The 12,903-nt window shown below is 53.7% G+C and overlaps 1 protein-coding gene and 1 long non-coding RNA gene across 4 annotated transcripts in view; one reads left to right on the top strand and one right to left on the bottom strand.

Annotated features, from left to right (window-relative positions):
* LOC140906966 (maestro heat-like repeat-containing protein family member 2B) overlaps positions 1-10,938 on the top strand; it is a 70,151-nt gene extending 59,213 nt beyond the window's left edge. The window contains exons 3-12 of one of the 3 annotated variants that reach the window (XR_012157318.1): positions 94-194; positions 697-861; positions 1,471-1,565; positions 2,630-2,709; positions 3,138-3,237; positions 3,858-3,953; positions 4,680-4,784; positions 5,246-5,380; positions 6,168-6,262; positions 10,549-10,938. Coding sequence is in view for 1 of the 3 variants with exons in the window: in XM_073331959.1 (XP_073188060.1) it covers positions 1,554-1,565; positions 2,630-2,709; positions 3,138-3,237; positions 3,858-3,953; positions 4,680-4,757 (366 nt within the window). In the remaining 2 variants the exon portion in view is untranslated. Of the gene's footprint in view, positions 1-93; positions 195-696; positions 862-1,470; positions 1,566-2,629; positions 2,710-3,137; positions 3,238-3,857; positions 3,954-4,679; positions 4,785-5,245; positions 5,381-6,167; positions 7,686-10,548 lie in introns of those variants that run through there. The other 2 variants (XR_012157317.1, XM_073331959.1) reach the window with 2 other exon arrangements.
* The window catches only part of LOC140906971 (uncharacterized), a 41,340-nt gene that overhangs the window by 11,392 nt on the left and 17,045 nt on the right, over positions 1-12,903 (bottom strand). The window lies entirely within an intron of this gene.

The following is a 12,903-nucleotide window of genomic DNA, read 5'->3' on the forward strand; positions in this document are numbered from 1 at the left end:
TACAGAGGAGGACAGAACATTTAAGCCTTCTCTCTTCACTGAACCCCTCAGCAGCACCAGGAGTCATCCTCTCTCCTTCTTTCCCTGGTGCAGGGAACCCCTGTGTCCAGCTGGAGGGGGATGAGGATGAGGACATGCCCCCAGAAGAAGCTGCCATCAGGGTCATCCAGAAACATCTGCAGGGCAGAGAAGAGGTACAAAAATCCCCCTGCGGAGCTGGCGCCGAGTCTGTCTGCCCCTTGCACCATCCCCACCCCAGAAAACCCATAACCCCCTTATGGGGGCACTTCTCCCATGTTATCTGGGACCTCCAAGAGGGTGTGTTTGTCCCACAAAGGCCAGGGTCTCCTCCCACCACAGACACTGCCAGTTACAATCCCTGCCTGTGCGGGAGGACACTGTGGTTTTGTTGACCAACACAGGAGCTAGAATTAACAATGGCCAGGAGTCTCAGTCTCAGGTTCACCTCCCTTCCCGTATCTATCACTGGGGGTTTGTGTTCCCAGATATGAGTCAGACAGGATAAAGGTACAACCAGATTTATTAATGGGGTGGCAAGGATTCCCCAGGTAACAAGGTGAGACGGATAATAAAACAAGGCAGGCTGCATCAATAGGGATCTATATACGAGGATTAAAATGAGAATGACACTACCATCTCTGGCAGCTTGATCTGATGGTGTCTTCTCCTTTTCAGGATGGCTGCTGTCGTCAGACGTCACCGGTATGGTGCTCTGCTCTTGTTCAATGTTGATAACAGTCGGCTGCGTACTTGTGTTCTCTCTATGTGCTGCCCCGGCTCTGCAGATTGCTGGCACAGCAGACCACGAGAGAACCCCCGATGATCACAGACTCCGATAAGGTACAAAGGCACCCGGCCAGGTTTATTGTCAAATGAAGCACAGTAACAGTTTCCCGCAGACTCTACAGGACATACTACGAATATGTGCCCCCTGACAATGGACACAGCTCAGTCAGTGGCGGGACATTCCACTGCCCCCTAGGCTGGACCAAGACACCGCCCCAGGGATACATTCTTATACACAGATACAAACCAGTTACACATCACTCCTGATGTATCGAGGTATAACCCCTCTGCGTATTGGGGTGCTGCCTCTCTCGGGGTACATGTTGGTTCGAAGAAACAAGTCTATCCATCATATTATTCTTTTGACCCTGTCTTTTGGGATGGGTCAGCCTGTTCCTCATTATTTCTGTGGATTGTGTTTGTACCGGACTGTTCTGGTGCCATCCTTATCCATGTTTATCCTATTAGTGCTTGATACCCTTTAGATATGGGTATCTAATTTAAATACCAATTAGCAGCCTTCCTCTTGCCAACTTTTGTGAGCAGGGCCTGCTTCTGGCTCACAGCTTAACTTTGCTTTATGTTAGAAAAGTCTTGACCATTCCTTTGGTTCAGGCCTCAGGCCTCATACCAGGCCTCTGATACCAAGGGTTTATGTTTCAGGGCCTCATTTTACTACAGATGCAGCGCGACAGGACGGCTGGATTCCTCAGATGGAGACAGGACCTCCAGGCAGAACCAGATGAATGTCTTCTCAGGTAAGATGGAAGTATTCAGGTAATTAAATCCCTCCCCTTCCTGCGTTGTCGTGCGTGGGACAAGTGATCACTATAGGAGATGGATCAGGTGCGTGCAGGTAAGTATATTCCCTACTTAAGATGACCCTTGTGGAGTGAATGGCCTACCCTATTAACCCTCAGCCACTTGCTCTGCCCCAAACAGACAGCAACAAGACTCTGCCACTCAGGTGGGCAGCCCCGATCTAATCTGAGCACCGCCCTTATATAGACATAGGGTTGCTAGGCAGATTAGCCAATGACAGTAACCATCTTTTCCCACCTAAACATAAAAAGGCGCCAAATTCAGAGAGAGCAGGGGACCAGAAGGGCTTACAAAATGGATGTCTAGTTGTCCTTTAGAGGATCCAAGCTGGCCTTAGGATTTTTAACTCTACAGTTTTGGGAAGGGGGGGCTTTTCCTGTTCTCCCCCATGGAGGACTTGAGCCCTGGAGCTGGTTTGGGTGGGGCGGGGAGGCCCCTAGCTAACCGGCTCTCTCTCCCCCAGCCCCACTCCTAGTGGGTGCAGGACAGGGCCAAGCAGCTCCGCTTCCTGCACGCTATCCCCACTCTGTGCTTCTCCACACAAAAGCAGGGGCAGGACACCCTGGAGCTGCACTGCTCCAGAGCGGCCCTTGTGGAGAGCACTGCGGTGAGTGAGACCCGGTGCCCGGGCCCGTGCCGGGAGGGAACTGGACATGGGCCAGTGGGGGGAGATAGTGGGGCTGGAGGGGGCAGCAGAGGGCAGGGATTCCTGGGGCTGAGGACTGGGGAGCAGGGAAGGGGGAAATTCTGGCACTGATCCGGAACTGGCAGCGGGGGGGATGGTAGGGTCGGAGGGGTGCCTGAGGAGAGGGAGGAATGTGGGGGTTGAGCTGGAGAGGGGGTGGGAGGGGTTAGTTTGATGGGAGGGAGGAAAGGGGAGTCAAGGTGGGGGGGGAGGGGTTATGCTGGCTGTGTCTGCTGCACAGTTTGGCCTCCTCCCTGGGAAGTGCCTGTGGGGCCTGAATCTCACCCGCTGCTTTGTCCCCTTTGGGTCTCCCAGGAGTTGATTGAAGACCTCCCCCTGGAGTCTGAGCCAAGCTCCATCCTCTCCAGCTCCGTGGCTGCAGTTTGCAACCTCAGGTACCAGAATCCTCCTGCCCAGCTGCCTTGACCCTGGTGCTGTTCAGGCCCAGAGCTGGGAGTCACAGATTCTCCCCCTCCTAGGTCACCCCCAATTGTGGCTGAAGGGGTGGGAATGTTCACTCTTTCCTGACTGGGTGGTTGATTTCACTTCAGTAACTTTATAGGGGCCCTAGGGAGAGGATCACTGGGGTAGGGGGTTATATAAGAGGGGCAGCCAGGTCCAGTGGTGAGATCAGGGGAACGGGCCCTGTTCTAGCCCTGCCACTGACTGGCTGTATGACTTCAGCTAGCTCACTGTGCTTCTTGGCACCCCTGTTTCTGTTTTTGCTGGCCTGTGCCTATTTCCCTGACATTTCACATCCCATGGTAGTTCCAGCGCCACTCTCGTGCTCTGAAGCCTAAGACAGGCTCCTCTCTCCTGCCAGCAAACTGAAGCCGCCTCTTGAGCTGGAATCACACCTCCTGCGGGCTGTCCTGTACAGCGTTTTTACCATGGGCACAGGGAAGGACACCGCTCACTTCCAGGTAGGTCATCATCCTACTTCTGTATCCCAGGAGCCTGTGGTCCCTGCTCCCTTGGTTTGGTGGAGCTGCTGAGAATAGAGGAGGGGTGAGCAGAGCTGGGAACAGGCCTGGGCTTAACAAAACGGCAAGGAGGGCCCCTTCCCTCCAGAGGGGATTGCGTTACCCTCTGTGGCTGATCCTGGCCTTCCCTCCTCATTCTCAGCTCTGCTGCCTGGACTCTGCCCGGGCCCCTAGCTCCCATCCATAGCAGTGTGGCTGTTCCATACCCTGCTGCATACCAAGCCCTCTGCAGAGAACTGCTAAGGGCAAAGACTGAAGAGCCAGATGTCTGTGGTGTTTAGGCCGAGGGAGAGCTATTGAAGGGGCAGCAGCAGCTTGGAAAAGAGGTTTCCACTATAAAAAATAAAGTCCTGTTGAAGTTTGTTAGTACCTTGCCTGGCTACTACAACAGTGTCATCCTGCCATGAACTCTTGCTAAGTGTCTCTGGAGTGATAGGAATGGAAGAGGCCAGGATGCATCTTTGGGGTCTTGCCAGGGCTCCCCAGAGAACCCTCCTAATCATCTCCTGAATGCTGTAGCCCCAGATCCCATGACTGTCCGGCACTCCCTCCTCTTGCAGGCTCTTCACAAGGCCTATGCAGACAGCCTGGACATTATGCTGAGGAGCCTGCTCACAGAAACCCTTACCACGGACAAACTGCAGCACCTCTTGGAGGTGAGCACAAGAGAAGGGTCTGGGTGGAATTTCATCTTAACTCCATGGGAGGGCTGCAAAGGAGAGACTGGAAGAGCCACATGTCCATTATGTCCTCCCAGGTGGGACCCAGCGGGCCAGACTTTGCCAGAACTGTCAGTGCAGTGCAATGTTGGGGCCCTTCCGCCTTTGCGGGGACAGAGGGAAGGAGCTGGGACTGTAAGCCAGAGCTCTGCATGGTTCTGTTAAGCACTAACAGTGGGCACCAGGCCTGGTTGGGGACTGAGAGCCTCAAACCACTGTGAGACCCAGGACATGGGCCTCTCAGAAAAGTCACTGGCTCCTTTCTACTGAGACCCTGAGATACAGAAGGATTCTTAGGACAGAACAGCTGATTCCCTATGGACACGGCAATTCCTGGAGGGATTCTCCTCACAGTCACCCCCTCTATCGTACCAATGCCATTGCAGCTGGGGAGGGGCTAGAGCATGTGACTTGATCATGATGTGCTATTCATGGATCAGGGGTTCAGAGAGGGTGGGACCAGCCCCAAGACCGAACGTTGTCCCAATCTGGAGAGACAATGACAGCTTGTGACCAGCAGGACATGGACAGCGTCCTGGATGCAAGAACCCCCTTTTAAAGCTCTGTGATGAACACAATGTCTCAGCCCCATGGGGAGGGGAAGCTCATTTGTAGAGGCTGTGCATATGCCCACTGACCCTCACCTGCCTCCTTCTCCCACAGCACATCAATTTCTGGATGCACTCCAGAGTGACGCAAGAGAGAGCCAGGTCCATACGGAGCAGCGCTGCCCTACTCTGATACACCACCTGCCTCCCAGGATTTGATGTAAGTGACCTTTGACCCCCCTGCATAGGCAGGGCTGGCCTCTGACAAACTGGGAGATTTGCAGCTGCAGGGGTTCTAGATTGAGAGGGCCCCTGTGGGGAGGCAGAGTCAAAACTGAGAATCAACTATGCTTCAGTCAAGTTCCTTTTCTCCTGGCTAACTGGTTCCCCTAGGTCCATAAGGGGCTGTTCTCCATACCCACGGGCTGGCAGATTTGTGCCTGGCCTCAGGGCCCTTGTTATTCTGGAGCTGCTGGCGAGTGAGTCCTCATAGAGAGCCCCTCCCCTGGTCCCTTTGCTCAAAGCTCCTTTGGGGGCAGAGAGAATGAGGGCTGTAGCTCTAGTTCCTGTCCCCCAGCACTTCCTATAGAAGGAGTGGGAGGAGAGAGACTCCTGGCCCAGGGGAGATGAAGAGCCGAAGGTAGAATATTGTGAATTCCCCTCTCCTCCTCCTTCCATCAGAGCTCATCTGACTTCTCCAAGGTGGGGTATCTTGTGGCACAGCTGGGTCTCTATATCACTGACCCAGCATGTAACATCATCTGCAATCCAAGGAGGGGATTTACAGGCTCTACCAGCTACGGCTGCAGAAGAGGGGTAAGAAACGCAGCTGGGAAATGGGACGCTGTAGAAACAAGCCCCTAGGAGACTAACTCCAGTGGGCCATTGGGACCCCTGTAGAACTAAGAGTTCTCCTTTTAGACCAATCCTAGCTGGGCAGAGGGATGCCAATAGAAACAAGGTCCCTCCTTTGAGACTGACCCCTGCTGGGCAATGGGACCTGTATGGAAAAGTAGCGCTCCTTGGAGACTCACTCCACTGGGCAATGGAACTCTATAGAAGAAGCCCCCTCCTCTGAGGCCGACCCCAGTTTAAATGATGAATTCATAAGCGATGAGTGTGAAAGTGCCAAGGAAATTGGCTCTTTTATCTCACAGGGCACAGCTGAGCTGCCATGGGGCTGCCAGCTGGTGAGGGAGCAGGAATGGAGGTACTGAGACACATGGAAAGTAAGAGCCCAGACTGAGGGCAGGGGCAGGAGTGGGGACCACAGAGGAAGGATAGAAAGCTTTGCAGGATTTCACCAGCTGGGTACCTAGGGCCAGATCCTGACTTCAGTGGATGTGGGGGGTTCTCAGCATTAGACACCTTCATTAGCAGGGACCCACTCCCAGAGCCCAAAGACTGTAATGGTCACATGATTTCTGTGATGAATGGAACAAATCCCCCTCCAGATACTAAACCGCCTGATGGGGACCCTACTATTCCATTGGGGCATAGATACTGCAAAGGCCCCAGTCAGTGTGCACCCAGCAATGGGAACAAAAGGAATCAAGCACTGAAACCAGAATGCCAACCTCACAAATGTGTCTTTCTCTCCCAGGCCTGAACATCAGAGATGCCAAAGAGCTGTGGTATTGGGATGGGCTCCAGGACACCAAGCACCTTGGCTATAGAAATATGGCCAGAGTGGGGGAGGTAAGGTCTCTCAGCTGATACATTACAGCAGCTCAGGTGTGGAACTGTCTCCCCGTGCAGAGGCTGTGCCTGGATACAGGACAAGAGCCTGCAGTGTGTTTCCAGCTGACAGAGTTCAGCTGGGAGAGACTGAGGATCCTGGTTCGGAGCCTTCCTAACGGCCCTGGTTTGGGGTGATACATGGATCCATTTCTACGTGGCATAAAAGGAATCCCCTGGGGCATTGAGTTAATGCAGGATTGTATCTCGAGGGATCTGGCTCCACTCACTGTCTCCCTGGCTGACACCCGAATGTCTGAGAGGGGAGCCACTGGGTCAGTGAGTTGGGAAGCTCACACCCAGTTATTGCCAGACCAGACCCTTGTTGGATTCCCTGCTCCTTGTGGAAGCATGGGAAGGTGTGGGATTTGCCCAGCACCATTGCAAATCAGGAAGCAGAACCTGCCCCTGCCCAGGGAGTTTGGTCAGGGACACTGAGCTCCTACCCTGGCCTGCATTACTGCACCATACGTAAGGCTCGTGGGAATGTTGGTGGCATGGGGAATGGGACCTGAGTGAGCTCGGAAAGCCCCATCCCTCTAGCTTGTGAGCTCCAGGAGATATCGCTGCTGGAAGCAGTAGCGGGTCCTGTGTAGTCTTTGTGAGCTACATTCCAGACTGCACCAGGCTTGTGCACATTGACACATTCCCAGCATATCATGGCTCCTGAGGTGAATCCTGAACTATTAGAGGCCTCAGTGCCTGCGACCTCTTACTAAAGGGGAATCCCTGGGCCATGGGACCCCAAAGGTCCTCCAGGGGAATTAGCTGCCTTGGCTGCAGCAGGACTCTTACCCTCCACGTGAGCCACTAGAGGGATTTGGGCAATCTACCAAGAGCTCAGGTGCTGTTGGTTTTAGGTCTTCGGTGAGATCTTCTCAGAAGACCAGAGAAGATCCTTGCTGCAGGCGGTGCTGCTGGCCATCCACGACCCCCGGCTACGTGTCAGCCAGGCTGGGCTGGTTCTAGCCTTCTCCATTGTGGGGGAAGCTGGGCAGCTGATAGGGGATGAGGTAACCACAGAAGGATTAATCTAGCTTTGGGGAAGGACCCAGGGCCTTTCACCTCTCGGCCAGGAAAAGTCACTCCCGTCCCATCCCCATTTGCTGGCCGGGGAGCAAGGAGGTGAATGAGTCATTGCAGGTGCCATTCTTAGAGATGAATTCAACTCCATACACAGGGTAGAGCCAGCTTGTCCCCTGAGCAGCTCAAAGCAGTTCAGACCCAGCTCTCCAGCCAGGCTATTTATTTACAGGCATCACATCAACAGGACAAGCTGCCATCGCTCATGCTAGGGTTGGGAAACTCCCCTGGAGACCAGGGCCATCCCTAGCCATTTTGGTGCCCTATGCAGCCCCCCTGCGGGGTGTGTGTGTGGCCCCAGGCCTCGGTGAGGGGGGGGCAGGCGCAGGCTTGGGGGGCAAGGGGGAACCACCTCCCAGCATGAGCCGGCGGAGCAGGGTGGAGCAGAGCGGGCTGGGGCCGGGTCGGTCCAATTCCCACCTCCTGGTGAGTGCAGGGTGTGCCCAACCCTGCACTCATGGGGCGTGTCATAAATATAAAGGGAAGGGTAAACCCCTTTGAAATCCCTCCTGGCCAGGGGAAAGCTCCTCTCACCTGTAAAGGGTTAAGAAGCTAAAGGTAACCTCGCTGGCACCTGACCAAAATGACCAATGGGGAGACAAGATACTTTCAAAAGCTGGGAGGAGGGAGAGAAACAAAGGGTCTGTGTCTGTCTGTAGTCGTCTTGGCCAGGGACAGACCAGGAATGGAGTCTTAGAACTTTTAGTAAGTAATCTAGCTAGGTATGTGTTAGATTATGATTTCTTTAAATGGCTGAGAAAAGAATTGTGCTGAATAGAATAACTATTTCTGTCTGTGTATCTTTTTTGTAACTTAAGGTTTTGCCTAGAGGGGTTCTCTATGTTTTTGAATCTAATTACCCTGTAAGATATCTACCATCCTGATTTTACAGGGGGGATTTCTTTATTTCTATTTACTTCTATGTTTTATTAAAAGTCTTCTTGTAAAACACTGAATGCTTTTTCATTGTTCTCAGATCCAAGGGTTTGGGTCTGTGGTCACCTATGCAAATTGGTGAGGCTTTTTATCCAACATTTCCCAGGAAAGGGGGGGTGCAAGTGTTGGGAGGATTGTTCATTGTTCTTAAGATCCAAGGGTCTGGGTCTGTAGTCACCTAAGCAAATTGGTGAGGCTTTTTACCAAACCTTGTCCAGGAAGTGGGGTGCAAGGTTTTGGGAAGTATTTTGAGGGGAAGGACGCGTCCAAACAGCTCTTCCCCAGTAACCAGTATTAGTTTGGTGGTGGTAGCGGCCAGTCCAAGGATAACGGATGTAATATTTTGTACCTTGGGGAAGTTTTGACCTAAGCTGGTAAAGATAAGCTTAGGAGGTTTTTCATGCAGGTCCCCACATCTGTACCCTAGAGTTCAGAGTGGGGGAGGAACCGTGACAGGGCGGTGGGAAGTGGAGTGACCCAGCCCCAGCCCACTCCGCTCTGCTTCCCTGGCTCCCAGCTTTGGGGCTTGGGAGGCAGGGGGGAACTGGCCCCCAGCACTCACTGGCAGTGTGGCTGGGAGCCGGCGGTGTGGAGCAGGCTGGGGCTGGGTCACTGCACTTACCACCGCCCAGTGAGTGTGGGTTGCCTGACCCCTGCTGCAGTCCTCAGAGGAAGGGGTGGAGTGGGGGCAGGGCTGGGGCGCAGCTTCACTCTACAAGGGTGGCAGTGGAGTTGGAGGTCACTAGAGAGGAGACAAGAATCCATCTGGGGATTGGGTGGGGGAATCCGTCCCTCAGACATGGGGTGGGGCTGGGTGGAAATTTTGGTGACCTCAGGTGCCATTAATACCCCTGAAGCTGGAGTGCGCGCGGTGTTTTGACATGTGCCCGGGGTTTAAGATCTGTGTGCTCGCGCACACACACACACACAGCTTAGAGGGAACAGTGCTCCCCACCCTCCTTTTTCTTGGCCTTACTCTCTCTGCCATGGCTCTACGCTCTCCCTGCCTGGCCTGACACAGAAGGGCCTGCATGTTAGTACCAGGGCCCATGTCCCCCCCTGGAGCTCAGAAAGCTCTGCACTACAGCAGGGGAATGGTTGAGTGCCCCATCTGCACCACTGTCTGACCTGGGGCTGCTGTGGCCGGGCCCTCCCCAAGTATCCTGAGAGAGAGCCACACCCACCAATCCAGCTGCAGGTGAGGGGAGGGGTCCCTCCCAGCTGCTCTGGGCTCATGCCTGCCCCTGGTTGCTGTGGGTTGGAGCTGCTAATGAGGAGACTTTCTGGACACAAGCTGGGAGAGGGAACTGCAGCTCTCTGGGAGAGGGAACTGCAGGCCTTTTCTGCTGCTCATTGGAGCCTCCACTTCCTCACAAGGGGCAGGGAAGGACCCCCCCCACAACACTTTTACCACTCCTAAGAGCTAGGGCAATGACTCCCTCTCCCCAGAGCAAGGGCAAAGGTCTCCCATGCCGCCCATCAGTCCATCCCCCATGCCAAGGGATCAGAGGATGAGTCCGACCTCAGGGAGCCAGAGCTAGAATGCCACCTCCCTCTCACCACCAAGCCCCACCCCCACCCCCACCCCGCGGGGCTATGGCCTGTCTGGTTACTGTTCCTGCCCCATGTCTAGAGGCCAGTTTAGGAAGCCTCTGGCTGTCAGGGCCCAGCCCAGGACAACAGGCTTGGTTTATTACAGTGAGAACATCTGTAGAACCAGAGTTTCTCATCAGTAACCATTGCAGTCTGGGAGAGGTGGCCTGACGTGGAGCCCGTCCCCTGTGGTCACTGCTCAGACAATCCCATGGCCCATGTCACCCATGAAATTGTGAATGTCTGAGCCTCCCACCACCCACATGGTATCTGAACCCCTCCCAGCCAGGAACGTAACTCCCCCCCAAGCACCCTGGGACAGGAAATGATCCTCCCCATTGGACAGGTGAGGACTAAGACACAGAGGAAGGGCTGTGACCCAGGTCATATAAACCTGGGTGTAGATATAGGAATTGGACTGGGTCCCAGGCTAGTGCCTTCCCCCCAGGGGCAGCTTCACTTTCTGCCCTTTATTCTCCCCTCCTTTTAGAGGGTCTCTGAGTGTGAAATGAACAGGAGCTAGGGATGGAGGTGTGGTCCCTGGCACATAGCCTGGATGGGAGCTCCCCCAGCCCTGGATCCCAGCCCAGGGACAAAGACATTTTGTCATCATGCTGTCCTTCTTTTATTCCTAGGAAGAGAGTCTCCAGGTGAGGATTTGTGGGACTGGAACCCAGATCTGCAGGTCTCCCTCCATGTGGGCACTGCTTGGAAGTACCAGGAAGTTATCTGGGCAACAAGGCAGATCCCTGCCCGTCTGCTGAGCCAGTCCCCACCTTGATCCTGGTTCATGCCTCCGTGCACCACTCTGCCCTGCCCTCCAGTTCCTGGCTATTGACTTTGGCTTGACCCTCGGCTACGGTCTCTGGCTACTGACCTTGGCATGACCCTTGGCTCTAGATGTTGGCTGTGAACTCTTGCTCTGTATTGTCCTTGCCGCCCTCTAGCCTCACTCCAGCCCCACCACCAACTCACTCCAGCCTTGTCTCCTACTCCTGATCCTCCTCAGTCTCTTGGACTCTGACTACCTGGCTTTGAGTTTCTGCCTGTGTCTGGACTCTGGCTTGATATCAGCTTGGTTTATCTTTGGACTCTAACCACCCAGCTTTGATCACTGGCCTGCACCTGGACTCGGGCTCCAGTTCTGATTCTGGTTTGTCTATGGACTCTGATCTTGATTTTGACTTTGCCCTGTCCCTGGATCTTGATTCCTGCACCATCCTTCACCCAGATCCGAACCTATGCCTAGCTGGGACTTTTGCTTGAAGCAGTAGGCCTAATTATAGGAAGCAGAGCCTGACACCAGGTGGTGCAACTTTTTGCAGAAAACAGGTCCTTCGCTAGTAAGTGGCCCGTATACAAAAGGGGACACATCACACCAGGTGTGAACGAAGGCCTTGCTAACTGAGCTTGGCCCTGGGGTTCCCCTACCTGAGTGGTTTGATGGAAATGACTGAAAATGTGGGGGTTTCTTAACTAGCCTCTGCCCCTGGACCTACCCCACCCATCAGGCTAAGGGGGGATTGGTAACTAGTGTATTGACCAGTGAGGTGCTAGACTGGGCCTCACCTCCACTCAAACTGAATTTTCTGGCACTAATATGCTGGAGCACCTTCCTGTGATTGGCTGAAGCTCTCCTGCCAAAATTCTTGCAGGCACATAGGCCAGCCGTCTCCTATACCATGCACTTTTGATGGCTTGTGGCCAATGCCGAGTGGACCCAGATGGCCCAGTTTTATCATTTCCGCTGGGCACTCAGTGAAGAGGTCAAGGAGGAGTTAGCGTGACTAGAAGCCCTCTTGGGCCTCTACAGCTTCATTGATCTGGTCAACCACATTGAGAACTGCCATCGCGAGCGCAGGGAGGAAGAGAAGAGGGTGCTACAGAGCTGCCTTGGCCTAGCTCTGCACTAACACCCTTGAGCTCATCCCCTGAACCTGAAGTCAGCGCAATAACTTGTTCTTCTACTGTGGTAAGTCAGGGCACGCACTCACTTGCTGCCTGTCATGGACCCTAGCCCGAAAAGTATCAGGAAATGAACAAGGCCAAGTCTTCATGGAAATCCAGGTCCATCAGGGCCCTCATTGCATCTTCAAGTTCCAATTCAGTTGTGCATCTCCAGAGAAACACGACAAGTGGCATTGCAGTGGGCACTTATTGATTCTGGGGCTGCGGACAATTTCATAAATTTCGAGACAGCCCAAGATCTTCAAATCCTTGTCCTGCAGAAGTCACATCAGATGTTGTGGGAACCATTGACAAGACCCTCCTGTCCTCAGGACTGGTGACTCAGGTAATGGTGCCCCTGCAAGCAGTAACCCAGGTACACAAAGAAGTGCTAACGTTCACTGTGATGTGTTCCCCACATTTTGGTGGGCTCACCTGGTTAGCATGACAGGACCCCCATGTTCTCTGGCAAACCCAGAAGACCAGCTTTTCCTCCAAGCAGGCCTATCTCCATAGCAACAGCAACAAGTTCCTTGTCCAAGAGACCCATTGCCAGACAGTGGTGAGTCCACCCCTGTGTGTACCAGGGCTCACAGCAACTGGCTGCAGTGATCCATTCTTGGGTCTGACACCCCACATTCCTGATAAGTACCAGGATTATTTGGACATATTCAAAAATAAAATGTGGACACATTGTCTCTGCACTGAGACCATGACTGCCCTATTGATCTACAATTTTGGGCAACAGTTCCCTTTGGCCATATTTACGCAATGTCCGAACCAGAACTGGTGGCTCTCTCTGCATGTACTCAAGAGAAACAGTCCAAAGGGTTTATTCGCCATTCAGCGTTTCCCACAGGGCCTCCGGCCTTCTTTGAAAAGAAGGAAGTGGGACTCTTACTCTGTGTAGACTACCAGGCTCTGACCAAAATGGCAGTTTGGAACCATGGATTTCATTGTAGAACTCCCTGAATCAAATGGTCACACGGTACAACTGATTATCATAGATCAACTGACCAAGATGGCAGGCATCAACCGCTGTG

This window comes from Lepidochelys kempii, chromosome 2, assembly GCF_965140265.1.
Source record: "Lepidochelys kempii isolate rLepKem1 chromosome 2, rLepKem1.hap2, whole genome shotgun sequence".
Taxonomy (NCBI): domain Eukaryota; kingdom Metazoa; phylum Chordata; order Testudines; family Cheloniidae; genus Lepidochelys; species Lepidochelys kempii.